Source organism: Erpetoichthys calabaricus, chromosome 8 (assembly GCF_900747795.2).
Source record: "Erpetoichthys calabaricus chromosome 8, fErpCal1.3, whole genome shotgun sequence".
In the NCBI taxonomy this organism is placed as follows: Eukaryota; Metazoa; Chordata; class Cladistia; order Polypteriformes; family Polypteridae; genus Erpetoichthys; species Erpetoichthys calabaricus.
The window spans coordinates 763,913-791,399 of record NC_041401.2 but is presented as its reverse complement, the minus strand read 5'-3'; the positions used below and the strand labels follow the sequence as shown (position 1 = coordinate 791,399).

At 52.2% G+C, this 27,487-nt stretch overlaps 1 protein-coding gene across 3 annotated transcripts in view; it reads right to left on the bottom strand.

The window, feature by feature from the left end:
- glsb (glutaminase b) overlaps window positions 1–24,345 on the bottom strand; it is a 30,991-nt gene extending 6,646 nt beyond the window's left edge. The window contains exons 1-6 of one of the 3 annotated variants that reach the window (XM_028806098.2): window positions 23,829–24,345; window positions 8,999–9,095; window positions 8,357–8,478; window positions 7,433–7,562; window positions 6,714–6,793; window positions 2,064–2,227 (exon numbers count right to left, since the gene is read on the bottom strand). In XM_028806098.2, coding sequence (XP_028661931.2) covers window positions 2,064–2,227; window positions 6,714–6,793; window positions 7,433–7,562; window positions 8,357–8,478; window positions 8,999–9,095; window positions 23,829–24,139 — 904 coding nt within the window. In that variant the 5' untranslated portion in view covers window positions 24,140–24,345. The remainder of the gene's footprint in view (window positions 1–2,063; window positions 2,228–6,713; window positions 6,794–7,432; window positions 7,563–8,356; window positions 8,479–8,998; window positions 9,096–23,828) is intronic. The other 2 variants (XM_051931354.1, XM_051931353.1) reach the window with 2 other exon arrangements.
- Between the last annotated feature and the right edge of the window lie 3,142 nt (window positions 24,346–27,487).

Genomic DNA, 27,487 nt, shown 5'->3' with positions numbered 1-27,487 from the left:
CACTTTGAGCTACTTTTTGTATGAAAATGTGATCTAGAAATAAATGTTGTTGTTGTGGCCCACCAGGAGTGTATTTGTTGTTGCCTCATCTGATTTTCTTTCTTCATCTTCTGAATGGCTTTGAGCTGCACCACTTGTAAGAAAATGTGCTGCAGAAACCAATGTGAGGGTCAAGAGCACACGACCGGACCACCTGACACGTGGAGTATGTAACACGAGTAATGTGTCAACAGTGGGAGGTCGAGCTTTTAGTTACAGGACCCCTTAAACTGTGGGATGGTCTGCCTGCCTATAAGAGATGCCCCTTCGGTCTCAGCTTTCAAGACTCTCGACTTCAGTTCAGCACACCCTGACTAGAGCTGCTGATTAACCGTGCAGACTGTCATTAGCACTAAAACAGAAGTCACGTCACCATTCTAATGTGTCACTCACCCTCACCTCTTCTGTTTCTCTACTCGGTACTCAAATGTGCCACTCGGTGCCACGGCCCACCTGCCTGCCTAAGGTAAAGTCGTCTCTGATGGAGGATCGCAGGAATCGTCAGGTAGAGGAGTCCTGTCATCAGATTGGCTGGCCCAGTGCTGACTCAGCTGTGGAACGGCCAATAGGGACAGGCGGCCTGATGGCCGAGGTCTCCAAATCCTATTATGGGATGTCATCTCCTGTGGAATTCTGCTCGGTGCTTGTAACGTTTCTATCGTATGGAGGATGACTTGTGTTCTCTTCTGTCTATTGTGTTGCATTGACCCCCTTTACTGACCCCCACTGCACGCCCAGCCTACCTACAAAGGGGTCTCTCTCTGAACGGCCTTTCTGGAGATTTCTTCCATTTTTTCCCCTACAAGGGTTTCCTCGTCTTCTTCGAGAGTCCAGGCTGGGGGTCTGTCAAGTGGCAGGGCCTGTTAAAGCCCACTGCGGCCCTCCTCGTATTGTCTTTTGTTCTTAGACTTTTTGACGTTGCCCACCATAGCTGCCTGTTCTACCAGAGTATCTCAGCTCTGCATGAAACCCTTCACCTTCTTTCTCAGTACAAACTTCACGAGGTGGCAGACACCATTGCTGGGCGGCGTATTTCTATAAAGAACATCAGCAGCTACGTCTTCGGCCCCAAGTCCCAATCCCAAACAGCCAGCCTTTTCTTTGGTGGTCTTAAATTGCTTGCAAACGCCAGTAATGGAGGACACAGACGGCCATCTCCCACGTCCATAAATTTGCTCTTTTATCCAAAGCGATTTACAAAGGAAGTCACCACAAACCTTAGACTGGTGGACTACGTGGGAACATTCTGAGCCCCCGAGACCATTTCATGGTGTCTTTCTGGTTCTGGTGGGGAGGGACGGTTTATGGATTCTTCCCCCAGCCTTAACAAAATGGCTCCCCCAAAACCATCCTGGCACTACGTGATCAGAGCTGATGTGCCCCCCATCTGCAACTCAACGCTGGATTTCGTGACGCCAGGCAGGAGAGCCCCTCAGCAATGAGGTGGCAGGTCTGACGGTGGGCCCCATGTGATTTAATGCCACCTGCTAGGCTGGAGTCCAAACTACCGTGAGAAGCTCCGAGTAGAACTTGGCACGAGACTAGGGGGTCCGACAGCTGACGGCTTTCCTTCTCGGACACGCGGCGCCTTTCTGCACTTCGCTCAGTTTTCTCGTCTTTCTGTCCTCTCAGTTCTCCCGTTTTACTTTATTTGTAGCGTGCTGGTTGCTCACGGGCATAACAAACTGCACGTCTCCGGGCGCCGTGGGCTAAGACCCTCCACCTCAGGCGTCTGTGTTTTCTCATAAAGCAGTGGGTGCTGCCAGTAACGGCGCTCTGCCCAATGTCATCTGTCACTGTCACACGACGAGGCTCACTTGGCTGGCCTGACCCTTCACTGCCGTCAAGTCAAGATGGCTGTCTGTCTCGTAATCTGAAGGCCTCTTTGGAGACCCCGGGTCAAAAGATCACATGCCAGTCTCCCTCTCAGCCAAGGGCCGCCATCGCACAGGCCACTTCAGGATTAGGGAGTCGGGCATACCTGGAGGTGAGGAGGAGTGTGGGACACGCGCACGCACACTTACCATCTTCATTCAGGAAGAGCTTGTTGAAGCGCAGGCCACTGGGCTCCTTGCCGACGTAGCGGTGCACGTACTCGGTGCCAAGGTCGTTCACGGCAATGGCATATTTCAGGGGCTTCACACACGACTGCAGGCAAAAGGGAACTTTGGTGTCTCCGATGGAATGTCTGAAACAGAAAGCAACACAAGACTCGCTGAACGAGGACGTCTGTGCAACCAGAAGGCAAAATCCACCGAGCTTCACCGGTGGTCCTTGACTAAAAACACAGAAATTGGAAGCGGCCCCCTCATGGAGCTTCACCTGTGCTCGATAAACCACAGGCTTGTCACGCACAAACACAGACATCAAGAGTTGGAGGTGACAACCTCAATGTCATGTGACCAGTCAAGAGTCTCACCTCAGGGGTGTGTTACGAAGTGTGACCACCCTACACGTTGGGGCCCCTACAGATGTCATCTTCATTCAGACAGAACCTTCAGATGGAGGGTATCTCTCTAATACAACAAACCTCAGACCAGGCTGGCATTTGGAATTTAAATAATAAACACAAACGGAGCCCACCACGTATCACGACCTCAGACACCTCAAATCAGAAGATCCCCAAGAGGACCTGCTCCCTTACTTTGGTCTCAAGTGTGCGTCACCTCCATGCTGAGGTTGAACGAGCTCTCTGAGGCCCCCCTGGAGTCTGGGGATGCATTTTAAAAGACCTCCAAACGAGTGCAAATCAATCATTCCACCGCCCAGAAGACCACGGACAAGTTCAAACAATGGCCGCCCCAGCGAGAAGGCAAGACGCCGAAAGAAGCCTCTAAGAAGCCCCTCATTTCAAAATGGGCGCACGAGTCCACCATCAGGAGGAGGCTGCACAAATGAGCTCTGCACGGGAAACACAAAAGAACATCAGAGCAAGAATGGCATGTGTCCAGGAACACCCGGGCAAAGACGAGGGCACAATCAAGGCAAAGGCCGAGTTGTGTGGCCATACCACCAGAAGGACCTGACAGCGACTGGGCTTGGGGGCTGCTCTGCTGCATCAGAGCCTGGGCAGCCCACCTACACAGAACCCACTAGGCACTGGCCCAGACCATCTGTCAACCACAAGAGGACCTTACAAGGTGACAATGACACGAAACAGACCAGTAAAGCCCCCCAGGAACGTCTGAAAAGAAAGAAGTTGAGGCTTTGGCAACAGCCAAGTCAAAGCCTGGATCTGAACCCCTTTGAGATGCAGTTGGGGGGGATTTGCAGCAGGATGTGCATGCAGGAGACCCCTCAGTCACCTCACAGCTGCATCGAGGAGAGCTAGACAGTCATAGGGAAGTAGCTGTGCTACCCGCCAAAGACGGCTTCAGATCTGAACAACGTGGACCTCCGCACCAACACATGCAGTGTGGCGTCGATTCACATGTAGTTTGTAATGCGTTTAGTGATAAGAGGGCATTGCCTCTAACAGATGGCACATCACAAACGTTTGTAGTATTACTACAAACGTTTGTGATGTGCCATCTGCTGGAATGACAAAAGTGATGCACAGGTCTCAGTTATATGCCATTTGGTATGGGATTGCTAAAAGCCGGGTTAATGTTTGTGATGCGCCACCTGTTGGAATGACAGAGACACAGAAACCAGACAAACACAGACACTTCTTCTTTTTATTAAGGTGGATGCCAGCTTGAGGGGGCCATTATAGCCCCTGGTGGACTTACTTTTTCCACAGGTAGAAACGGCACATCTGTTCATTGCTTGGTTGAATATAATAACGTTATCCTTATCTATGTGCCCACATGTGTTACAAAACGTAAAAACACTACATGGGGAGCCCACGTGTTTTCACATAACTGTCACCTTCCTCCTGTCCCCTGTCCTGTCTGGCTGTAGGTGGTGACCAGTCAGGTCCTTCTCATGCCAGACTGCAGACCCCCTTTATGTATGTTCATTCTTTACATTTATTCACATTACATTTCCATCTCCACATATCAGTCTCCGCTGATTCTTCATCATCTGCCCTGCCACATCGTTTAGTGTCCTCGGCGTCTCAAACTTGACCAGCTTTTCAATTGTAACCTTTTTGTGACGTCACTGTGCCACCATTTTGTTTGACGTTTCTTGAATGAGTGATGCATCGTTTCTACCGTGGGCAGGGCCTGTTGCTAATCACGTGCCAATCACATGCGACTGCTATGTCCCCCTCACCCCCCCCCCCCCCCCCCCCCCCCCCCCAGCCATTATAAATGGATTAACAGCACAAAGGCCTCACAAGAGCTCAGCGCTAAAGCAATTCACGAAAACCAAAGGCTTAGTTTGGTGGCAACACCAAGCAGTTTGCTGTTGGTGATCGATAAACTGTCGATATGTACGCGGGTGTCAGACCCCTGAAGCAAGCTAACAACATTCTCGCACTCTGCCAGTCAAACCAGTGGGAGATCAGATCAAACAAACATGACAGCCAACAGCCGAACAAATGGACAAGACAGCTGTCGGTGGGCTCTGGGCAGCGAGGATTTGCTTTAAGAGGTCAGAAGGGCACATCTGACTGCAGACCACTTGGGTGGTGCCAACAGCTCAATACCGCCAGGACTACCCTCATTCAGTGGATGGCAGGTGGAGCTGCGTATACGGTTAAGCATCAGGAGCAGCCAAACTGGAGCAGAGGTGCCAGTGACGGGCGTTCATTCTGTCCCAACAAAGTGATAAACAGGAAAGGCTCAAGTGACACCCTGCTGAGGCAGAAAAGAGGCCACGTCCACTGGACAGCTGGGTACCTAAAATTGGACAATCGAGGAAAACACATCCAGACATCGGGAATACAAAGAATATGAAAAGTGAAAGCAATCTGGGGCAGAATTCTCTCGATTTGGCCGAGCCGCACAAAGCCGCTCTGTTTAATCTCTATAAGCGGCTTTCCTGCACAAAATCCACCAAATGTGAGACACAAAACTGAAGATGGCACGTCAGGTAAGTAGCTGCTGATGATGCAGAAAAGGCCGACTGGGCACCCCACAGACCACTCAGCCAAAGTGGTGATGCGCAGGCCTGAAAAGACACAGGCCTGGCAGCCTGGCAGAAAAAAAAAAAATAAAACCTGCTGACTGATCACCCATACAGCGTGACGGGACGGGAGCTGCCAGCCTGTCGATGCTCGCTGACCCAGCAGAGAGGCGAGGGCACAGCTGATTTGTTTAAAAATAGCCACAGCAATCTCAGGCCCTGATTTTGTGCCACGCAATGGCAGGGGTGGGCTGGAACATGCAAGGTGCTCATCACTTGTATTTTTGTGCACAAATGTGTCACCGTGTGGCTAAGACTGCTCCAGGCACACAGGTGACAATCCTGGCCCTCCTACGGGACACGGGGCAGCTCTGGCAGGCCAGTCTGCTAAGCCAGAGACAGTGGCTGGGTGGCAGAAAGTGCAGCTGTGCCCGGTCACGTTAAGCATGTAAGGAACGCATAGGACAGTGTGATGGACGGCAGGCGTTTCAGCCTGGGCCGGGACGTCCCTCATCAGAGAAAAGGAAGAAAAGCAGCCTGTTCAGGGCTCTACATCCCCCGGGACGCGAGATGGCAGCTCACCTGGACGGAAATGGTTCCCCGGATTCCCTCAGGGCAACATGGGACATGGAGTCCGTTTCTTTAGCCCTGTTGGATGCCGTGGGTGCCGCCAGGGGGAGCTCACCAAGAACCCGGGGACTATGATGGTTACGTCAACCCAGAAGTACTTCAGAGTCACGAGGACAGAAACCCATGAAGAAGGATGATGTGGCGTTTGACCCGGAGAAGGAACACTTCTGGGTCATGGACTATAAAAGGACTCTGGGAATACCAGCAAGGAGAGGAACGGAGGAGCTGGGAGTGGAGGATTTGTATTATTGATTTATTATTGTTGAGAATTGTGGAGTGTGCGGTGCTTTGTGCACAATAACTGAAGAAATCATTAAAGAAATTATTCTTGGTGTTTTAAACGTGTGTCTTGGACATCTGTCTGGTGGGTTTAACGGGGCAACAGCGCCTCTAGCGTCCAAAACAGTCACGGCGTCACCCATGCCCTGTGCCAGTGGCTCACTTTGCTCTTGAGCTTTAATGTGTCAACACACCTCACTGCGTTCTGCCCATCTGTGGAACTGAAATCCGAATCATTAACAGCAAACTGAGAATCGCCAAGTGGAGGGGTCCTCTCATCGGATTGGCTGATTCAGCTGTTTAACGGCCAATAGGGGGAGGCAGCTTGATGGCCGAGGTCTCCAAATGGCATTATGGGATATATAGGATGACTTCTGTTCTGTTCTGTCTATTGTCTTTATCTCACACCCACTGCATGCCCACCCTACCTGGTAAAGGGGTCTCTCTTTGTACCACCTTTCCGGAGGTTTCTTCCATTTTTTTCCCCACTAGGGTTTTTTTTGGGGGGGTTTTCCTTTTCTTCTTAGAGAGTCAAAGCTGGGGGTCTGTCAGGAGGCAGGGCCTGTTAAAGCCCACTGCGGCCCCCCTTGTGCGAGTTTGGGCCACACAACAATAAATGGTATTGTCTTGTATTGTGTACCGCCTGCCGACGTCTTCAACGGCCCAAATTGTCTACAAGTAACCCCGCCGCCCTCGCAGCCGCCAGCACTCCTTCTCCCGTGCCGTCCTCGTCATTTTCAGGTCCCACTTACCTTTGGCCATCCACTGTGCACAGAGACGCGGCCCACAGGTCCGGGCTGAATTTGGCAAGCTGGGGGATGTAATCTGCAACCTGCGTAAAGAGGGGAGAGTCGTGTCAGAAAGAGAGAGCACCGAATCACAGAGCTAGAAGACGGGGGACAGGCGAGTGACACAAGCAGAGAGTGTCAAAGGGGAGGCCAGCAGCACATCTGGACACACACGACGCTCGTCTTTAGTGTCAAGTAACCGTGGTGGACAATGCCATGACGAGAAACTTGGCAAGAGGTGGCTGGGGCATCAGCTTGGGTGTCAAAGTGACGTCTTGAGGGTCCGTTCCACTGCGTTTTGGTTCTCCTTCTCCTTTGATGTCAACTGGCCATAGTTGTGCGGTAATGTCAGCGCCCAGATGACGTGAGGACCCTCTATGTGACTCACTAAGGGGCTGTGTGTGTGTATTATGAGCTATCATCTGTAAACCTGCTCTGGCCCTCTCAACCTGCGCTCGGTGAAGGGCGCCACACTAAAACAAGTCACTCGGTGGGCCGTCAGGACGTTCTGCTTGCACACCAGCAGGGACGTGAATACAAGAAAAGACGTGTGAAGAGCAGGGGGGCCAGCCGGCTCAGCACCACCAAATACGCCACCCCCCCCCCCGCCCCATCTGTCCAGAGCAAACACAATGAAGGAACTGAGCAGACGAGAGCATCAAACGTCACCCAGCAACGCTCACCTGGCCACCTCCCAGCTTCCTGGCACTCTCGTACAGTTCGTCGATGTGCGACGTGAAGGACGCGAAGTCGGGGATGACAAACTTCTTACGAAAGGCCTGAGTCAGCAATACAATGTTACTCTGTACACACCTGAAGAGGGGACAGAAGAATGACAACATGGCAGAACGTCAGTGACACATCGTCACCTGCACAAACCATTGAGACAAACGTCACAGACCCATGACATCTGAGCTGAGCACCTAGGAGACGGACACAGGCCAGCGAGTCTACAAAGGGACCCTGATGAGGACACTGGGTGGGCACCACTGACCACTGCGTTAGCCTGGGCACCCCGAGGATACTTTGGGGCACATCGAGTTTGCAGCTTCAGGCGTCGTCCTCACACGGCCGTCACTAACCGTGAACACGCATCTGCACGCCCATCAAGAGAGTTTGTGATGCAATGCTGTCCTGATGACCAGGGGGAGGTGACACAATTGTGACTGTGACGAGCCAGCTGGTCCCTTCTGCCACTCCCTGTGCTGCCCTTCATTACCTTCACTCCTGTCCCACCACTCGTCCCTGTGGTCACTCCTGGCTCCCGCCATGCCAGCCCTGACTCTTCTGGCCCAGTCTAACGATCAGCTGTCCCCCCCATCCACCTACTAATGATGGTCCACTGTTGGACATGAGACAGAGAGGTGACCTGGCCTGAGGGGCTAATATGGTCACCAATACGAGGGATGCCCATCTCTGCTGAGGCGCTCAGTCCATAGCCCCTCGGGTCAGCAGGGGCTTCAGATGTCCCTTCTAGTTCAGAAGTCTCCTCCTCTCTCAAACACAACTAGACGGGGGTGTGCGGGGGTCTCACTTCATGAAGACAAATCCAATCACAAGAAAGAGGAACTCAAAGACTCGCAATGACCCTGAAGGTCACCTCTTACTTTTTAAAGAGCACTTTGTCCAGCGTCACACCATCTGTAGTGGACTGCAGCGTGGTCCTCAACATGTCCATGCATTCTTTCAGTCGGGGGTCTCCAGTCCTTAGCCCTGTAGACTTCAACGCCTGTGAGACACAAGAGAGCACCAAGAGTATTAAACAGTCATTAAGTGGGCAGCGCCGGCCATCCTGATGGGTCACAGGAGGGCACCAAGGTCACCGAGAGGTGTGGCTTAGCCTGGACCTCAGTGCCCAGTCCGAGTCTGGAGTGGCCCTGGAGGCAGGTGGCACAGGAGCAGATCCCCCGGCCCAGGAACACGTGCCAACCAGACAGAACATCGAGGACTGCGGCCCTTTTATCAGTCATTAGATGAACAAACAGAGGAGAGGAACAGAAACCTTCAAGGGCGCCAGGTCAGCTCCACCAGGTGGCATTTATGGACTTGGCATTGGTCAGCTGACCTTACCTGTTTGGGCCGAGAGGGAAGCCTTGTGGGTGGCCAGCCTCATGTCCCTCATCCTGAAATGTGACACACGTATCACGAGTCCGGCTTTGGAGGTCCTCAAGGCCCCCGCTCTGGCTGTCACTTTGCTCTCCATGAACTAAGACCCATGTTTGTGTTGCTAAGGGTCCCTTGTTACTTACGGTGATGAACTTGTGCACGGTGATCTTCTCTTGTCCTTCGGCTATCGTGTAAAAGAGAAGATCCTCCAGGCTTGGCAAGAGGCCCGCTTGCCTTCTCCTAAAAAGACAAGATGCGTGTCATCGTTAGGCAAAGTCGCTTTACACAGCACGGCGCCACAGCACAGCACAGGACAACAGGGACAACAAGACACCTGGGGGGTGACGCTTTCACACGGCGGCCTCCTGCCCGGGCCTCTGCCATTCACTCACAAGTCTTGGCATGGATGGCAGGGCAGCAGGCGTAAAGAAGGATAAAGATGGCACTTCACTAGAAGAAGCTTCCAGAAGGACGCAGGGATGAGTAGACAAGCAAGTCTGAAGTGACTGTGTGTCGCCATGGTTACCTGCAGTGTCTCGCCTACAACGGCACAACTGCGGCGGACCACCTAGACAGGGTAACAGGAGGGGACCCGAGGGGCTGATAGGGACAGCAAGCAGGACGCTAGGGACATACTGGCCACCCGGGTCAGGTCAGAGCTCCTGACCGGCAGCTTCTGTAACTCGGGGGTGACGTGATAGGACGGCAGCCCCCCAGCACTGAGCACGGCGCCAGTTGCAGGCCATTCTCAGACATGGACCCTGGTGGACAGGAGGCCTCTCCTCATCTTCATCGTCCCTTTGGCCTGCCCTACCAACCTGGTGGTGGCCTTCTCCCCTGGTGCTCCCCTGGGCTCTGGTGGTCACAGTTTGTCCGAGGTTTCAGCTCACAGGCCGCACAAGGTGCCCATGACGGCCGCTCGCTTGGACACATCCATGCCATGGGGTAGGGGGGGCGGGGGGAGCATTCATACCCTCATGAGGCCAACTTAACCAACTAAAAGCAGGGAATGTGGAGGATGGAAAAGGAAGAAGATGAAGATACTTACAAACGTAAAACACAAGTCAGCAGAGAGCCAGAGAGAGAGAGAGAGAGAGAAAGAGATTACATGCAAAAATAAATACAGTGTGCCATCTGTGACATCAAGGTGACAAATAACTGAAAAAAATGGAGGGTACGGAAACCGGGGGCTCACATCTGACCCCCAAAGCTCCTCCTGCATCCCGTCCACGGTCTGCCCGCTGCTGGAACTGGCTTAGTCTCCACCCGGCATATACAGAGAGACAGGAGCCAGTTCAAAATGTCAAGGAGGGCAGGAATCGACCATTCGGGGGTCCGCAGACAAAGAGATGAGGTGCAGCGATCAGGGGACACAGAGAGGTGTGCGCTTCAAACGAACAAGTCCTGCTGACTACACCACTTGACCGTCCAGACTGCAGTTCACTACGGCCTGAAGTTCGTGACGAGTCTCTCGTATGCCTCTCACACACCACGTGGCAGGGAGTGGCACCGCTGGAAAACACCATTCTAGCAGGAGGACCGAGCACGCCTTATGAAACGGGGTGAGCCTCAGTATTCTGGCACACTTCAAGTTTCAGAGGGATGACCACAGAGGCTGGTGGGCACGCTGCTCGGGGACTCCAGGCCTCCCTCTCCCATCATGTGACTCTTAGGCAGAAGTGGCGCCCCCTGTCTAGTGCTCGCTCTGTGCCCGCCGGTTATCAAACAGTCACATCGCATTCTCACCTCTGACACTTCACGAGCAATAAATAAACAGCCGAGTCCAGCAGCAGCTCCCGTCCTGGTCATTCGGACAAACGTGTCCTCTAACGTCCCCACCACTCGCTCAAGACACACACACACACACAGCGCCTCTCGAGGTCTCACCGAGTTCAGCAAGACACACAAGTCCCAGCCAAAGCCGATGCGTATGAAGTGTGCCCTGGAGCGGCTGAAATCACATGATGGCCATGAATGACAAACAACAAAGAAAAGGCCAGCGGCCTGCCAGCCCACCACCAACACATTAGGCTGGCAACCACCGCCAAGCCTCGCTTGACCTTCTGTAGCTTGAAACCAAAGCAAATGACCTTTGGAGTCGCGAGCTGAGCCCGTCACACACCTCTGAAACCCACCTGGACAACACCTCATGCTGCCATCTGTGATAAGAAGAAGAATTCTTTGCATTTCTATGGCGCTGTTCTCACTCCTCAAAGCGCTCAGCAATGGCAGGTTAAGGGCCCAGCAGAGCAGAGTCTCTATTGGCATTTACGGGATTCGAACTGGCAGCCTCTGAGCCACCACTCCGCCTGTGCAGAAGGCAGGTGGGCATGGCTGGACCACCATCACTGGCGCCAGGTGAGTGTCGTCATACGGGGGCTTCGCTCCAAGGCTACTCACGTCATCACATTGCAGGGACACACAGCTGGAGTTCACTGCTTGCCCCCTCCTGATCTTCTCTACTTTTGCATGTTTAGATCTTCACAATGAGGCAACTCGGGGGCTAAACGAGTGGACTAAGACTTCTTCTTCCGCTTCTTCAGATCCTCTGAAGTGACTTGTCAGACCTAATCTTCCTCTTCCTGTTGCTCACCATGCCCACGATGACCTCGTTATCCCTCCTCTTCCTTTGTTGGACTCAGGCGGTGGTGCCCACTCTGCAGAACTGCAGTTCTGTACAATAAGTGGGGTGGATCCCCCCAAAACCCTATCTGCCTTTGTCTCTCTTTTGAGTAAACGCCATCCCTAAACTGTCACCTACGACCCAAATTCCAAAAGCGTTGGGTTGGTCCACAGACAAGGTGTGCCACGCTGCACCCTTTTCTGAGGGGGCTCATTGTCTGCAACACACTCCAAACAAGTCGGGCGAGGGCGGTTTAGGACTAATAACGAAACAAAAAGGTGACAACGTGAAGCAGGAGAGGCGTTGGGTCCTAATTTAGATGAGCGATTTGCCAAGAGAGGCATCGGCGGGTAATCTGAACAACGTTGGCGATTTGGCAAAGAAAAGTCGCCAGGACTTCGGGCATTTCAGCCTCTACAGCACACAATTAAAAGGTTCAAGCAAATCTCAGTGCGGAGGTCGCCGATCCCTCAGACGCGACTTGAACGGATATCACGATATGGCCTCGTCTGCCAGTCAGCTCCGTTCACAGCTGTAAGTCACGGTGGCTTTAATGACACAAAGCTGAGGAGACACAGCAGTGACATCCAGAGGGGCCACCGACTTCTCTGAGCTCGGACAAATCGGAGATAGAGAGTCTCGTGATCTGATGTCTAAACGTTTCACGTCGTTTCAACGACGAAAAGTCACCAATATCAGGGTCGGGCCTGAAGGGCAGCGTCTGTCGTGGTATGTGGTGTGCCAGCGGACCTGGCATCTGTGAGGTAGACGCCAAACCCCATTCTACCCAGGCTACAAGTGCATGATGGTGTAAGCAGAGAGTACGAGACTGGCAGTCCTGACCTGTGTGGCACACTGTGAAGTGCCACATACAGCAGCGAGGGCCCAGCACACCTGAGCAGGTGGTTCCTCCAGGAGCTGCCACATGAGGTGTGCTGGGCATCGTCTTGCACCAGGAGGAACCAGCATAGGGTCTGACAATGGGTCTGAGGATTTGATCACGATACCTAATGGCAGTCAAGGTGGCGTTGTCTGGCCTGTAGAGGTCTGTGTGTCCCTGCATGGATATGCCCCCCTCCCCAGACTGACCCCCCACCAAACCGGTCTCGATGAACGATGTCACAGGCAGCATAACGTTCTCCACAGCTTCTCCAGACCCACATGTGCTCAGGGTGAACCTGCTCTCATCTGTGAAAAGCACAGGGCGCCAATTCTGGTATTTTGGGACAAATGCCAATCGAGCTCCATGGTGCCCACTAGAGGACACGGTCAGGCTCTGATCCCCCCTCATGAAGTCTGTTTCTGATTGTTTGAGATGTCAGAGACATTCACACCAGTGGCCTGCTGGAGGTCATTTTGTAGGCTCTGCCAGCGCTCATCCTCTTCCTCCGGTGGATCCTGCTGAGGGGTTAAGGACCTTCTACAGCCCCACTGCCTGTCTCCTGGAATATCCTCCATGCCCTTGAGACTGGGAGACACAGCAAACCTTCTGGCAATGGCACGTGGTATTGATGTGCCATCCTACCTGTGCCAGCTCTGTAGGGTCCAGGAATCACCCACCTCATGGTACCAGTAGTGACACTGACCGTAGACAAATGCAAAACGAGTGACAAAACAGATGAGGATGGAGAAATGTCAGTGGCCTCCCTCCACCTGTTAGGCCATTCATTCCTGTTTTGGGGGTCGTCTCATTGTTGCCCGAAGTGCCCCTGAAACTGATGACCAAGCCCACCTGCTACTCCACTGAGCAGATCAACAGCCCAGGAGTGTCACTGACTTGATGCTGTACTCTCATTCTAAAGTGTTCCTTTCATTTTCTTCAGCAGTGTATATTATATATATATATATATATATATATATATATATATATATATATATATATATATATATAGTGTGTGTGTGTGTGTGTGTGTGTGTGTGTGTGTGTGTGTGTGTGTGTGTGTGTGTGTGTGTGTGTGTGTGTGTGTGTGTGTGTGTGTATACTGGTTTGTATTGGCACTCGACTTCTCTCTAAATAAAACTGACTTGACCTGAACAATGAAGCTCCCGTGTGTCGCTCCGGTTTCTTTGCTTCAGTATTGACCATGGAGGCCATTTACTGTGTAGAGATTAGGTGGGGGCGGGGGGGGGGGGGGGGGGGGGGGGGGGGGCACGTGTCCAGGACGGCTTTACTGGTTCAAACCGGATGGCAGCAGAGGACACACAGCTTCCATGACCATGAAATGGACCGATAGGACAGAGAGAGTCTCCCATGCCCAGACGCCTGCCATCTCCTGCCCCGCGCGCCTCCTCTAAATCCACACTGGGCCGTCAGGGTGGGCCGTCAGGGCTCATCCCAAGGATGGCGGATTAACAACTGCTGACCGGCAGCACAGATGGTTCAATTAGGCACCTCTGACCCCCCCCCCCTCCCCCCATGTGCTGATGCTCTAAATGAGGCTCTCTTACACCTAATTGAGCCAACGCGACGTGAAAGGCCCAGCAATTAGGCCACCGTTGCCGCGCACGGCAGCATTCACAGGCTAATGGCCGACACGCACATTAAGGGGCACTTCAGTGTGTTTAGACAAGACCCCAAATTCAGCTGAGCAGCAGCCGGCCACAAGCCGCTCTGGTGCACATTCATATCCAGGATGAGACAATGACACGGGCAAGACAGGTGACAACGCCACTTACACGCAGCTCAGAGAAACAGAAAACAGGAGGTGGGCGACCTAAAAAAAGAAAAGAAAACGAGAAAAACCAACAACAACCCCCCCGGAGTTAGGGTGATAAGACTCATAACAACCAACAGCACAAAAACAGGCCACCATTACAAACCAGAAGAGACAAACACAGGAAAGAACAAAAGACACAGAGAAGGGGAGGCCACGGCGGACAATCGATGAGACGCACTCGGTCAGAGCAGCAGAGGGCTTGTGAAGGTCACTCTTTGAAGCCAGAGAGCAAAGCACATCAATAAGACTCCCGAGAGGGCACAGGCACGTGACGAGGGCCGCGGCCGAGCTCGTTGTGCAAGTGCCGGCCGCCTACATGAAGGTCACACACCCCAGAGGCCCCAGGCCTGCTCCTTACCTCTCTGCTGCTGAAGCTCAGCTCCTCCCGAGATCCTGCCGACTACGCCGACACACACAGCAGACTTGGAGTGGCTGCGGCCTAAAGTGCGACTCTCCTGCATCGGTCAAGCACACCAACCATGTCTCGCCCCTCGGGGCTGAACCACCATCACGTTCAAGATGGTGCTGCCGCAGCGCTCACAAGTAAACTGTGCTGACTGGCACGGCAGAGAGCCAGGAGGACCAACACCACAGCAAAGGTCAGAGACGCCAGGAGGTCACGTACCTCAAACGACACGCAAACCACAATCGCAATCCAAAGTGTAGCACTCACAAAGTTACTACAACTACAGAAGCTTGGGCAACGGGCAGGGAGGGGGCTGATGCCAACCTGTGTACCACGGCAACAGTCGCAGCATAAGTGGCAGCCTCCCGTTGTTACGCATTAGCACAAGGAACACAAAATGGCGGTGCACCAAGACACCAAATACTTGAAGGAAATGGAAAATGAATTTCACGTCTTCAGAAACCCCTGAAATGAGGAAGCCCCCCAAACCACTTCTTACTGACCAGACACTAGACCCCTACACTTCCCTGGTCTTCTGATACCCCCAACCAGAAACTGAGGAGACACATGAGGAGGAGGACCTGTAGGTGGCTGGTCACGTCACCACTGACTCCACTGTCACCGACACCTCAGACGAGATGCTGGGATGGAGAAGACAACCAACCCAAAGTCCAGCGAGCTCCATGGCCCCCCCTAGAAGGACGTGTGTGTCTGGCGCAGACTGAATCTCACTTCACCCATCTATCTGCCTGTCCTCTAGTCGGTCTTCAGACAGACCACCCACACTGGACCACTGAGTAGTCCACATAAAGAACATCACAGACTGGCCGGTTCACACTCACCATTGTGCCCGTCCTGACACCTGAGACCCCCCAGCATCACTTGTGAACAAAACCTCCATGTCCTGCTGCATATCTCTGATTGGCTGTCGGCATTTCAGGTGTGATGTCAGGATTAGAAGAACTCGGACCCCCGCCCCCCACTCCGGGTCTCACACATGGCACGTGTTTGGGGGGCTCTGTCTGGCCGGCGAGTGTATCTGGGAGGTGACGATGAATCGCTGAGCTCCATCTAAGGCCTGCCTGACACTGGGACACCTTTTGTGGTCCTAAGAAGGGTGGGCACTGGCCCAATGTGAGCCCCTAACGTGAGCCCAGCCCTCCTATGTCAGCCCAGTGACAGGACATGGATAAGCGCTAACGTTAGAGGGGCTTGGGTCACACCAGGAAGGACGAAGACTTTGGCCAGTTTGTCACTTGCAGGACTGCACAACGTCAAGATGGATGCTGTGAGCAAAGCCTCGTCTGTTCATCCAGACCAGGAGGAGTCAACTCAAACTAAGGAGCACTTGGGTGAAGACTCACAAATGTGACCACAGCCACCACATCTAGTGGCACGCAGCGTGTGACATTACAAGATCACGTCATCAACGTGACACAGACCTAGGCATTGTCACCCCCAGTCCAAACTGTCCAAAGCTCAAGTGCTCTCCTAACTGTATTAAGTTTTTGGTAAAGAAGCCATTTGACTGCACAGCAAAGTCACCGGTGCCCCCATGCTGAGGCGATGGGACCCCCTGTGCCAGCCAAGCCTCTCTGGTGATGTCAGCCTCCCACGGCACTCGTGACTTGCTGGTGTAAACTCCACAGGGTGGTGCAGAGCTACAAGGACCTGGGGGTTCAAGTGACCAGCAACTCGACTGGTGTGACAAAGACAGCCAGCATAGACTGGAGTTACTGGGGAGACTCGGTGGGGGGGGCAGTGTGTTCTTTTATGCGGTGGTCTCCTGGGGAAGCAACTCGAATCCCGCCGATGCAAACCGCTGACCAAACTGATCAGGAAAGGCTCCTCCATGAGAGCACTGACCCCGCACACCCAGGGTGGCAGGATGAACAAGTCTGGCAACCCCCTCCAGGAGGTGCCCTCCTCAAGTACCTTCAGCCACAGTGCAATAAGAAGCTCTTCTGGGGGCCTTTAGGCCGTTTCCTCCCGATGTCCCTTCCTTCAGTTCTGGCCAGAAGCCATAGGATGGGAGTGCAGACATTGGGGTCCGCCACTTACTGTCCTACGTTACGTTGTACCCTGGTGCCCCTTATTGCACTTTGGTCGGCGTCCCCGACCAATACATTTGGGTTCCCCCTTGCGCCTGATGAAGCACATCTCCTCCAATCAGAATCCCTCAGCTGGCACCCGTTCATCCAGGAATGACATCACGTCATCACCAGCATCTGCCCCCTGGCCACCAGTGCCATCGCTGTATCCAATTTTTCAAATGCCAAGAGAGCAGGCCCTGACCAGACTCCTGTCACATAAGTGTGACACCAGTGTCCCAAACTCCCAGACAGCTTGACATGACAAAGTTAAAGCGCATGGAGGGCAGAGGTTTGTGAGAAGCTCTGCCCGCTAGGTCCTCGCTGCCTGCCACTGGAGACCCCCGAGATTGGACGTTCAGCAGACAGTGAACGACAGGCTGGATTTCTTCTCTGTCTTCACTGTATTTCCACGTATCGAGCCAATGGGCATTTTCAAAGTGTGGGTCCCGTCAACTGTCACCGCTCATTGTCAGCTCAGGTCACCAGCTGCCGTCCAGTGCTGAAGAGTGACGTCAGTGTGTGACGAGTGCCTTCAGAGGTGGCGTGGTCGGGGTGAATCTAACAACCCCCTAGTTTTATGTTGTCATCAGGCTGTCCATACAATGCCACTCAGGCAGTGACAAGCAGCGTGCACCTTATCAGCTCTCAGTGACAGAGCAGCCATTATCATCCTGTGCACACACAGCTTATCTCCTATCAGCCGATTCCTCAAGAGAGTAAACAGGGATCTGATAGCGACTGGCAGGTGAGCTTTGTGTGTGCCCAACGTCTCCAGTATGGACAGCCACGCATGGCAGGCCTCTCTAAGTGGGTCGCTGCTTGCATTACACATCCTGCTTGGAGGGCATCGAAGGTGAAAGCCGCTTCAGAAACCTGATCAGGTAAGAGGAGCGCAGGTGGCCATCACGGCCGGGCACAGAGGCCATGGAGACCGCCGGCTCGCTGCTCCCCAGAGCCACACTCGTGCTCAGCACTTCCTGCTCTCCAGTTTCATGAGCCGACAGTGCCACGGTGGGAGTGCCCTTAGTTATCGGTGTGCCGTGACAGCCGCGTCCTCGTTGTCATTCCTGATTCCATACATTTCTTTATATGCCGCCTTTCCTGTGCTCAGAGTGTTTGTGCAAATCCACTGCACAGTCGGGGACTGCCATACCTGATGGGACAGCTGGGAGGCACACCCCCCAAGCACCGGACTGGTCCTCATCCTCCTCATCTTCATCACAGTACAGCGATTCTCACTTTAGTCCTCCCCAGCAGCTCGAGGGTCAAACCCACAACCCCACCTTCACTTGTGGTGCCCGCTGCTCATGGAGGACACAAATGATGGCCCAGTTGACCAGCGACACTCGCTCTACCCTTGGCAAACATGAACTGCACAACACACAGCGCATGGGGGGCCTCGGTGGGGGTCTCACAGTATGAGCGGACACAGTCACCACGTCCCCCCGACTGCAGGGGCGAAGAACCGAACAATCGCGGGACACTCAGGGGATCCTGCACTCGGTGCCCCACAGAGTGTGACAGGCGGACGTCCCGTGTGCTCCTGCTTATCTAGCGCCTTCACCAGCACAGGAATCCAGTCGGAGCTTCGCATGTGTGGGCATGGGCACTGCCGCTGAGGGGCGCTTATGGTGGGGTATGTGTGTCGGGCCCAATGCCCCAGTGCAGTGACGGTGACAACGGGCTGTAAACACTGCTGCAGTCCCGACTCAGAATGTCCTGTCCAAACTGTCCACTACAGCCCCCTGGTCACCCCCTTTAACTCATTCTCTGCCCCCCCCCCCCCACCTCGTGCCTACTGTGTGGTGAGCGCACTGCACTGGCATTACAATGGCTGCCGTCGTATCACCCAGGTGGTCCCCCCAAGTGGCCGCATGTCCTGCCTGTTAATTCGTCCAGCGCCCCTCTCATTGGGCGGCCCCTCCCTATTTGTTTCTGCTCTCGTTTCTGATTTGCTGCCTCACTGCGTGTCCCGCCCTCAGCCCCCTCTCATTTATTTCCATCCGGTTGCTGCGTTTCAGTTTATTGCCCAGGACTTTGGGCGCCGTGTTCGCAGCGAGCCTTATGAGCGCCTGGTCACGTGACGTCCCTCCCCGCCGCTGACATCACTACCGGCCTTTAGCATGTGACTTGCGCTTACAGACGCCGTTCTTGGGGTTTTACAGTACAGCAGGGTGAACTGGTCACTCCTGTGCCAATGTGAGCACGCCCTACTGTGATTGGCATCACATAGGTGGCACACACTCCATAATCCAATACAGCAGCTGTCACAAAACACACGTGACAAGGCACTCGATGGGCAAAGCAATCAGACAACACTGGGCACCTGAAATGGGCCTACACGGGCATGTGGACACAGCGGAGGGGCTCCATTTACTGGTTTCTTGGGGCCTCACTGTCAGGCGCACACAGTCCAGAGAAAGTCAAACTCACACGTGCCACTGGCTAAGGTGCCAAACGCTGGCGTCACAGACTGCAATCAGGGCCAACAGAGGGGCACAAAGGCACAGCGCATCAGGGAGAAGAAACGACGCCCGAGTGCTGGAAATCCCAGGAGCTGCACATGGGCACGTACCCGCGTCTTGCAGAAGACCCAGAGATCCCACCTTTCACCGAGTAACATGGGCTAGGCTCGTAATTGCCATCTTTACTGTCGCTTGTGCCACCAGGCAGTGGCCTCCCTCGGTCCCTTTGTTTCTAAAATGACGACCCCCGCATTGCTGAAGCTGACGGTCACGTGACACAATGAAATGGCTAAAGCAAACACGGGCGGACCCTTGTCCAATGGTGGTCAAGGCTTTGGACTTCAGACCCCGAGGTGTCACTCCTGACACCGCAGCGTGACCGTGAGCTGGTCACTTCACCTGGAGACACAAAAGACGTCACTCGCTGCATCTCAAACGTTGTCAGCCGCCTTGGATAAAAGGTGTCAGCGAATGATTTGGGGGGCGCCAAGTCTTTATCACGATTCAAAGAGCGGATCACAACGAGCAGTAAAGGACACCGATGTCACTTTTAAGTGCTCCGGTCAGGTCACTTGTGCCAAGTCACGTCCATCAAGTGTTGTCCCGTAAGCGAAGGCCATTCAGCCAATGAACTCGCCAGCCCTCTTTATCAAGCCAGGCACCCATGTGTTTGGTCACCTAGTCGTGGGCTCTGTGCTGCTCCGGGTGAAGAAAAGCCCCCTCCAGTTTAGGTGACATTTGTCCTTAAAGGTCTCCATCTGGGTCCCTATTGATAAAGTCTGAACCTGCTGTGCAGACTGCTGCTTGGCAGTGCCAGCTCCTCTACCTGGGTTCATGCCGGGCCGGGTGGCACATTTTGTCTGAGTCTTTGTGTGTGTTCTCCCACCGCCCACTTTGTGCAAAGCGACTTCGAGCTCTTTGGACTGAACAGCAAGTGATGTGAACAGGCTGGAGTGCCCTGCTCATGGGCGTGGTGGCAATGCCAGCGCCATACTGTTACGATTTGATCTCCAATTTAAACAATTCAATTCACAACAGCAGCATTCACATTAAGATGTGCCCGCTGTTTTGCCCGCTCAGTTCCATGTGATTTGGTCGTTTCTGTTTTGACAGATGGCAGATTTAAATCACCAATAAAACTGAAGTCAGCGGCTGCCTAAAGTCAACAACCAGGTCACGGGTAGGTGGCTAAAACAGCAGTGCCAGTCCACGACCGATGCCACACAAAAAGCTGGCACTGAAAACTCAGCAACAGACCCTCACAGCAAACTGGATTTGGCAACGAGCTCAGAGTGTAGACACCAGTCGTCCTACAGGGCGTGAATACCCACAGAACATTCAGACCGGTTTGAAGCAGGCTAGACTGGCACAGATTGGTCACCAGGTGGTTGCAACAGGCTCATGTCGAACTGCCGTGAACTCAAAAGACAGAATAGAGCAGGCAACCCCTGCTGGCAGTGGCATGGCACAGCATGGATTCTCAGTGCCTTCTACCAGACCAGCACTGGCACTGTATGGAGCTGCAGTGCCAATAAGAGAATGGACTAATGATGCCAACTTGTACCTTTCACCTGAACTCTCTTCTTTAGGGGGTGCCACACTGCAACACATGAAACCTACAGTTGCCCATCCTCCAAACTCACCTATCCTGCTGGGCATCACGGGTAGCCCAAGCCTAGGGTGGCAGCAAAGGGAAGACGACAGGACTTTTTGGCGCTTACATTTCCCTCGGGATCACTAAAGTATCTCACTATCGGACCTCAAACAAGCTGGCGATATAAACGACATACCCGACTGGGCATCGTCATGCTCGTCTCAAAGCACAGCAGTCTGCGGCCTAACAAGAAAACTAAGAACCACGTCCCGTAAACGTCTCCCTTCACCGTCAGCACACACTGAGCCCACAGCCCCGCATAATCTCAAGATGATCCCACGTAGGCACACGTCGGCCGTATTTTTAGACTGCGGAGTGTCAGCTGCGCTTTAGTGCTGCTTCTGAACTAACTGTGTGTGGCAGGCAGCTCAGGACTGGCATCAAAGCTTCACGGTGGCGAGTGCCACTCTGCTCCCACTCGTCTTAAGAGGGCACCGTCACTCACGCTCAGAGACGGTGGAGACGCAGAGCTGAGAGAAACGTCAGGAGTGGGAAGTGGCCGAAGCCTTTGTGCGTATGCGAATGTGCAGTGCAAACAGAAGAGGGGTGAAGTGCCAACGTCCGTAACAACAAATGGCCGGAACATTCAGCAATGAGCTGCATGCTCATCTCCTTCCACCTGTCTGGCATGCTGGCAATGCTGCCCGATCATCTCTTAGCAAACACTCTGTGCAAAGTGACTGTGTGGCTCATCCAAGCAGCACCAACCTCAAGAGCTCTCTTTACAGATTCACACACACACACACACACTCACACTCACACTCACACACTTCAGTTGGAGGGAAAAATGTGCTTTGATAAGAAGTGAGATAGATCAGCGTGTTCACACATGTAGGCAGAACTGCACAGAAGCGTGCCAGCCCATTGGCACCTTCACAGAGCGTTCACCCTGTTTCTCCTCGTATGCCCACTTACTATGGACATCGCCAAGGCCTGCAGGACAGGCTGACTGTAGACTCTAAACTGGCCAGGCGTGCGCGAGTGTGGACAGAGCTACCCCAATAGGCCCAGACCCCCACAATGATAGAACTGGATCAAACTGGTTTGAAAATGAATGAATGTGTGGATGGGGGCGCACTTTAATACTCAGATAAAGGGTAACCCAACATTAACACCACTGTCTAAACTAGCAGACCAAGCATCTGTTTTGGAAGTAGAGGACTCCTGAGTTATGGACTGCTGTGACAGCAACGGGCACAAGGCAGAGTCACCAGTCCATCCCAGGGCACACTGGCCCATCCTTAAATTAACCAGAAAAAAACGTGACCCAGTCCGACAGACAAGTGCCATTTATTGAAGAGGTGCGGTGGCACCGGCCACCTGCCTGCACCATCCTACGAATGACCAGTACCCTCTCTTAACGAGCAGTCAGCCAGGTAATTGGCACCCCCAGAGGACCAGTGGGCACTCATCCATCTTGGCACAACACTGCCCACTGCTCAGTACGAGTCTAAGACTGGGTGATGGTCCTAACGTTAGGTGTTCAGGTAAGATCACACTTTACACCCCCCGATGAACGCTTACTTTAAGGTTCAACAATAACTGCAATTCCTGAAATGGGACCTGTGAACGCTCAGTAAAGCGAGACCCCCTAAGGCTGCCTTTTTGTCACAGTAACCAAACAAACAAAGAGAAAAAGAGAAGACGCACCACCTGCCCGGTCTGAGAGGTCTCACTGATCTTTGTTCATCTGGACTGATGGCGGCTGAAGATATGTAAAGCCCTTCGAGGAGTGGGAAAGGCGCTATATAAATGGGATGTCTTCTTCTTCTTTATTGCTTTTCCAAGGATTTTAGAAATGTGACAACATTTGGGCCACCAACCTGACCACCTCTGCCAGTTTGTTAACCGAGACATCAACTTTACTGTAATAAGATGCCCAGACTGGAATTAACCTAACGTGTGCTGTGAGGTGGGCAGCACGGTGGGGGCTGAAGTTCACATCCCCTGCCCTCCCAGTGTTGAGTTTGCGTGTCCCCCCCGCGCCTGTGTGGGATTCCTCCATGTGTCCTGGTGTGTGTGCGTGTCTGTTCACCCACTGATAGACTGGCGCCCCGTCCCTATGCTTTCTGGGACAGACTCCATGTCACCCCCTGCAAGCCCTGCTGAGGGTCCAGAAACAGACAGATGGACGGACAGATGGACGTTTAAACATTCTGTGTGTTTATCGATGTCAGGAGGGCTTACGTCTTATTATGACTTTGCAACTTCCATCCGACCATTTTAAGTCACCTTTCTCATGATGTTAAAATTTTAATCAAAATGAATGTTGCATGATGTGTCCAGAAAGCGTTGGATTTCTGCTGTCCTTTGTGATTTTTAGGGGTCTTGTTTTTCTTTTTTTTTTAATGCTGATACAGTATGCCCGCCAGTAAAGGCAGACCCTGTGTGACTCTGAGCTGTGGGTGAACAGCTCCTCCTGGCAGTGCTCAGTGGGTAGCTGACTGGTTCAGCCTTCAGCCGGACTCCTCCAAGTGAGACCCTTCACCTGCCAGAGGCGGACATTGCATAGGTGGGCCTCTACTGCGCAGTGGAGTGACACCAAACAATCCTGCAGTCTGATCGTCTGTACTGTGCCCTGTAAACAATGATCGCGATTATGAGTGGCACTACACAGTTATGCCATACCCTTTACTTTTAAAACCCACCCGCGATTAGCCCACCAAGCTCGGCCAAATCGACGACACTTGTGCAAAGGTACAATTCGACTGCTGAAACTCACTGCCAGTACCGTCTGCCGATCCCCCTTAAACGCAATTTCCAAAATGATGCCCCCGTTCTCCTCTTGCCAGGATGCTGCGTGCGTCCCCACCCCACACGCTGACACTCGTTAAGTCCCCAGGGACTCCCGGACTACAGTGAAACAGCTTTGGGTGCCAATGAACAAGGGGCACGCAGTAATCCGAGCACCACGCGGTACATTATGATTGAACGAGAGGCATCTCCTACGAACAAATGGCAAAATAATGGTTCACCGCAACTGAGGCACGCGGCGCGGCCCATCCTTCCACTCACTTTTCAGAAGACGCCTTCTCGTCGGCCGAGCTGCTGCTGACCGACTTGGGCTCCCCAGACTCCGACGGCGCCGTTTCCTCTGTCTTGGTACACATGCCCCTGGAGCTGTTGCACATTCCGGCGGCGGGGAGCTGCATTAGGCGTCGATACCCCTCGGCGTGCTGGGACTTAACGGTGGACCCCGCCTTGGCATCTGTGCCGAGTCGACACGCCAAGGCTGGCGCCTTCTCTTTGGCCGCGATCCGCAATGGTCGCTTAAGGGCCGCCTGTAACAGACCCCTGAGCACAGCCGAGGGCCTGAACTTCAACATTTCCTGTTGTCGCTCGTCCTGATGGGCTCCGCGGTACCGATCGCTGAGCTGGGCACTTCGTCTCACCTGCTCCTGAAAAAGACACAGACGGAGTGAGTCAACCCCAGCGCCGCTCGACAGAAGGGGCGCGCGTGCCCGTTCGCCCGCCTCGGCTCCCCATTGGGCGGTACAAGGCCCGCCTCCACGAGGAAGTGAATCTGTTTGGTCAAGGGCACGTCAGTCTGTCTGTCAAAACCTTCTCGAACACAGGCCGGAACGAGGGTGTGACGCACAGGACGTCGAGGACGCCGAGGCGTCGCGTCTGTGCTTCTCTGCCGCCTTAGGGGCTCGTGTGTCTGTCGGTGTGGCGGCTCGACGGAGATGGGCGCTTGTTGCGCGTATCAGCGTACCTACCTTCTCGAAATGGCACTTTGGTTTAACGGACGCGGGTTAGACAAGCTGTCAAATGGCGGGGTCAGACACTTTTTCCAGCGGACTACCAGCGTATAAATACAGTATGTGACACGGCAGCGCCACGCGCCCTTGTTTTAATTCAAACGATGGGAAACACAAGTTGTTAATTTGTTGTCATTCTAAGGTAATAGTAATGCGAAGTAAATTAGACCTGCAGTTTATTGGTTATGTACGTGTGGGAAGTAAATCACGGTGGGTGTAAATCACGGGCTCGGGCCTGCGCTCTTTCTCTGGAAATGAGGACTCTGGAGGTCGCCTTGCCCTGTGATGCCTTTATACTGTCTTATGGTTTTTAAAAATGATATAAACGTTTAGTGGCAGTTTATCACTCAAATATGATGATATGATGGCCACAATCGCAGTCCCTGGCAAACTAATAAGCCACTGAATATTTCGAATACATCAAGCCTCTTAAATTAACGGACTTCTTATTGGGATAGCTTAACTGTGGTAAACCTGTAAGAAATGATGCATGTGGTAAATTCACTTCTGGTAAAATAATAATAATTTTCTCTTTATTCAATTTAGTTTATTTGCGTTTATCTACGTTCTTTTATATTTTTCCACTGAAGCTGTTCTCAGTAAATCTGACAAAACAAGAATATTTGTTGTTCGAGTAGTCTGTAAACTCGCACTTTCTTTTCAGCGTAATGGGTATTCCTGACTTGATGTAAATGAAAGAATTTTGAAAATATTAAATTACTTGAAGAAGTGATTTAGTACTTGATCAACTGATAACTATTGTGTTTATATGAGAGAACAAACGTGTGGTTCTGAATGTTCTTGCAGCGCCAGTTCTAAACATTATCAGTAGTTCATTATTGCATGGCACAGTACAGTGAACCCTCGTTTATCACAGTTAATCCGTTCCAGACTCTACAACGATAAATGAATTTTCACGAAGTAGGATTCTTTATTTATAAATCAAATATGTTCACAGTTAGAGTATAGAAAACCTGTTTACGACCTTCTAAATACGTTTTTTAACATTATTAGAGCCCTCTAGACATGAAATAACACCCTTTAGAACATTAGAACACTCTAGACGAGAACAGGCCATTCAGCCCAACAAAGCTTGCCTGTCCTCTCCACTTATTTCTTCCAAGAAAACATCAAGTCGAGTTTTGAAAGTCCCCAACGTCTTACTGTCTACCACACTGCTTGGTTGCTTATTCCAAGTGTCTATCGTTCTTTGTGTAAAGAAAAACTTCCTAATGTTTGTGTGAAATTTACCCTTAACAAGTTTCCAACTGTGTCCTCATGTTCTTGATGAGGTCATTTTAAAATAACAGTCTCGATCCACTGCACTAATTCCCTTCATAGATTTAAACACTTCAATCATGTCACCTCTTAATCTTCTTTTGCTTAAACTGTAAAGGCTCAGCTCTTTTAATCTTTCCTCATAATTCAACCCCTGTAGCCCTGGAATCAGCCCAGTCGCTCTTCTCTGGACCTTTTCTAGTGCTGCTATGTCCTTTTTGTAGCCTGGAGACCAAAACTGCACACAGGACTCAAGATGAGGCCTCACCAGTGTGTTATAAAGGTTGAGCAGAACCTCCTGTGACTTGTACTCCACACATCGTGCTATATATCCTAACATTCTGTTAGCCTTCTTAATGGCCCTTTAGTCACCATTACACTCATATTGCCCAATATATTAGAGAAAATAAGACATATTAGACATTACAAATATCATTATTATTATTATTGTACTGTACATTTAATTAAACACACACACAGTTCTTACACACAACCACTAACCAATGAAGGAACGAGCTCAGTAGGAGAGTCTTCAGGTGGTGCGTCGTTGTCTTCTTCCGCTGAAGGAGTACTAGGAGTAATAATAATAATAATAATTCATTACATTTATATAGCGCTTTTCTCAGTACTCAAAGCGCTATCCACACAGGGAGGAACCGGGAAGCGAACCCACAATCTTCCATAGTCTCCTTAGTGCAAAGCAGCAGCACTACCACTGCGCCACCTGTGAGTAGGCAGTGGGTGTCTGGAGAACATCTTGATAGGCAGTTGCTGGCGCTGTCTTTTCATATGCGCTAGGAGGCTTTTGTAGGGTATTGCCATCTTTGATCATATCCAAGAGTTTCACCTTCTCCTGGATAGTAAGCATCTTCCTCCGGCGCTTAGTTTTATTGTCAGAAGGCTTAGAAAAAGCAGCATGTTTAGGAGCCATTGTGGGGCTTAGATAAAAGTTCTCAGAAAACGCATTGCATAGTGACGTAAGCGTGTATGACAAAAAATCACAATAGAGTGAAGCCGTGAAAGTCGAAGCGTGATATAGCGAGGGATCACTGTACCTGATACACTAAAAGTGTCAGTCATTAAACCATTACTTAAAAAGTCAGACCTAGATCCACACATACTAAATAATTATAGGCCTATTTCAAATCTACTGTTTCTCTAAAATACTAGAAAAAGTAGTCACGAATCAGCTTCAGTCACACCTTACGCATCTATATATATAATTCTCTAAGCCGCCGCCAGAGTGGGCAAGACACCCATGAAAGCACGCAGGAATGAGCCATGCCCACCAACTCTAAGACCATTGGATACGACGAAAACTCGCAGAGCCACGCCCACCAACTCAGACGTGACGCCTCGGAAAACACGCCATCATTTCTGTTTGTCTGTGCTACAGTCCACATGCAGCTCTGAGCCACGTTGACTTTTCGGTTATGACGCACGACCGCGTGCAACATCGCAAACTGTTTTACACGCTACATACAGCAATTCGCATCTGTGACAAACATGCGTCTTCTTAGATGGTCCTGCAGGAACACGGAAAACATTTCCCCGCCCACCAACACTCCTTATTCCCTGGCCCGCGTTCACCCTCGCTCTCTAGGCATTCCCACTGCCTGCTCATGTGCCCGCACG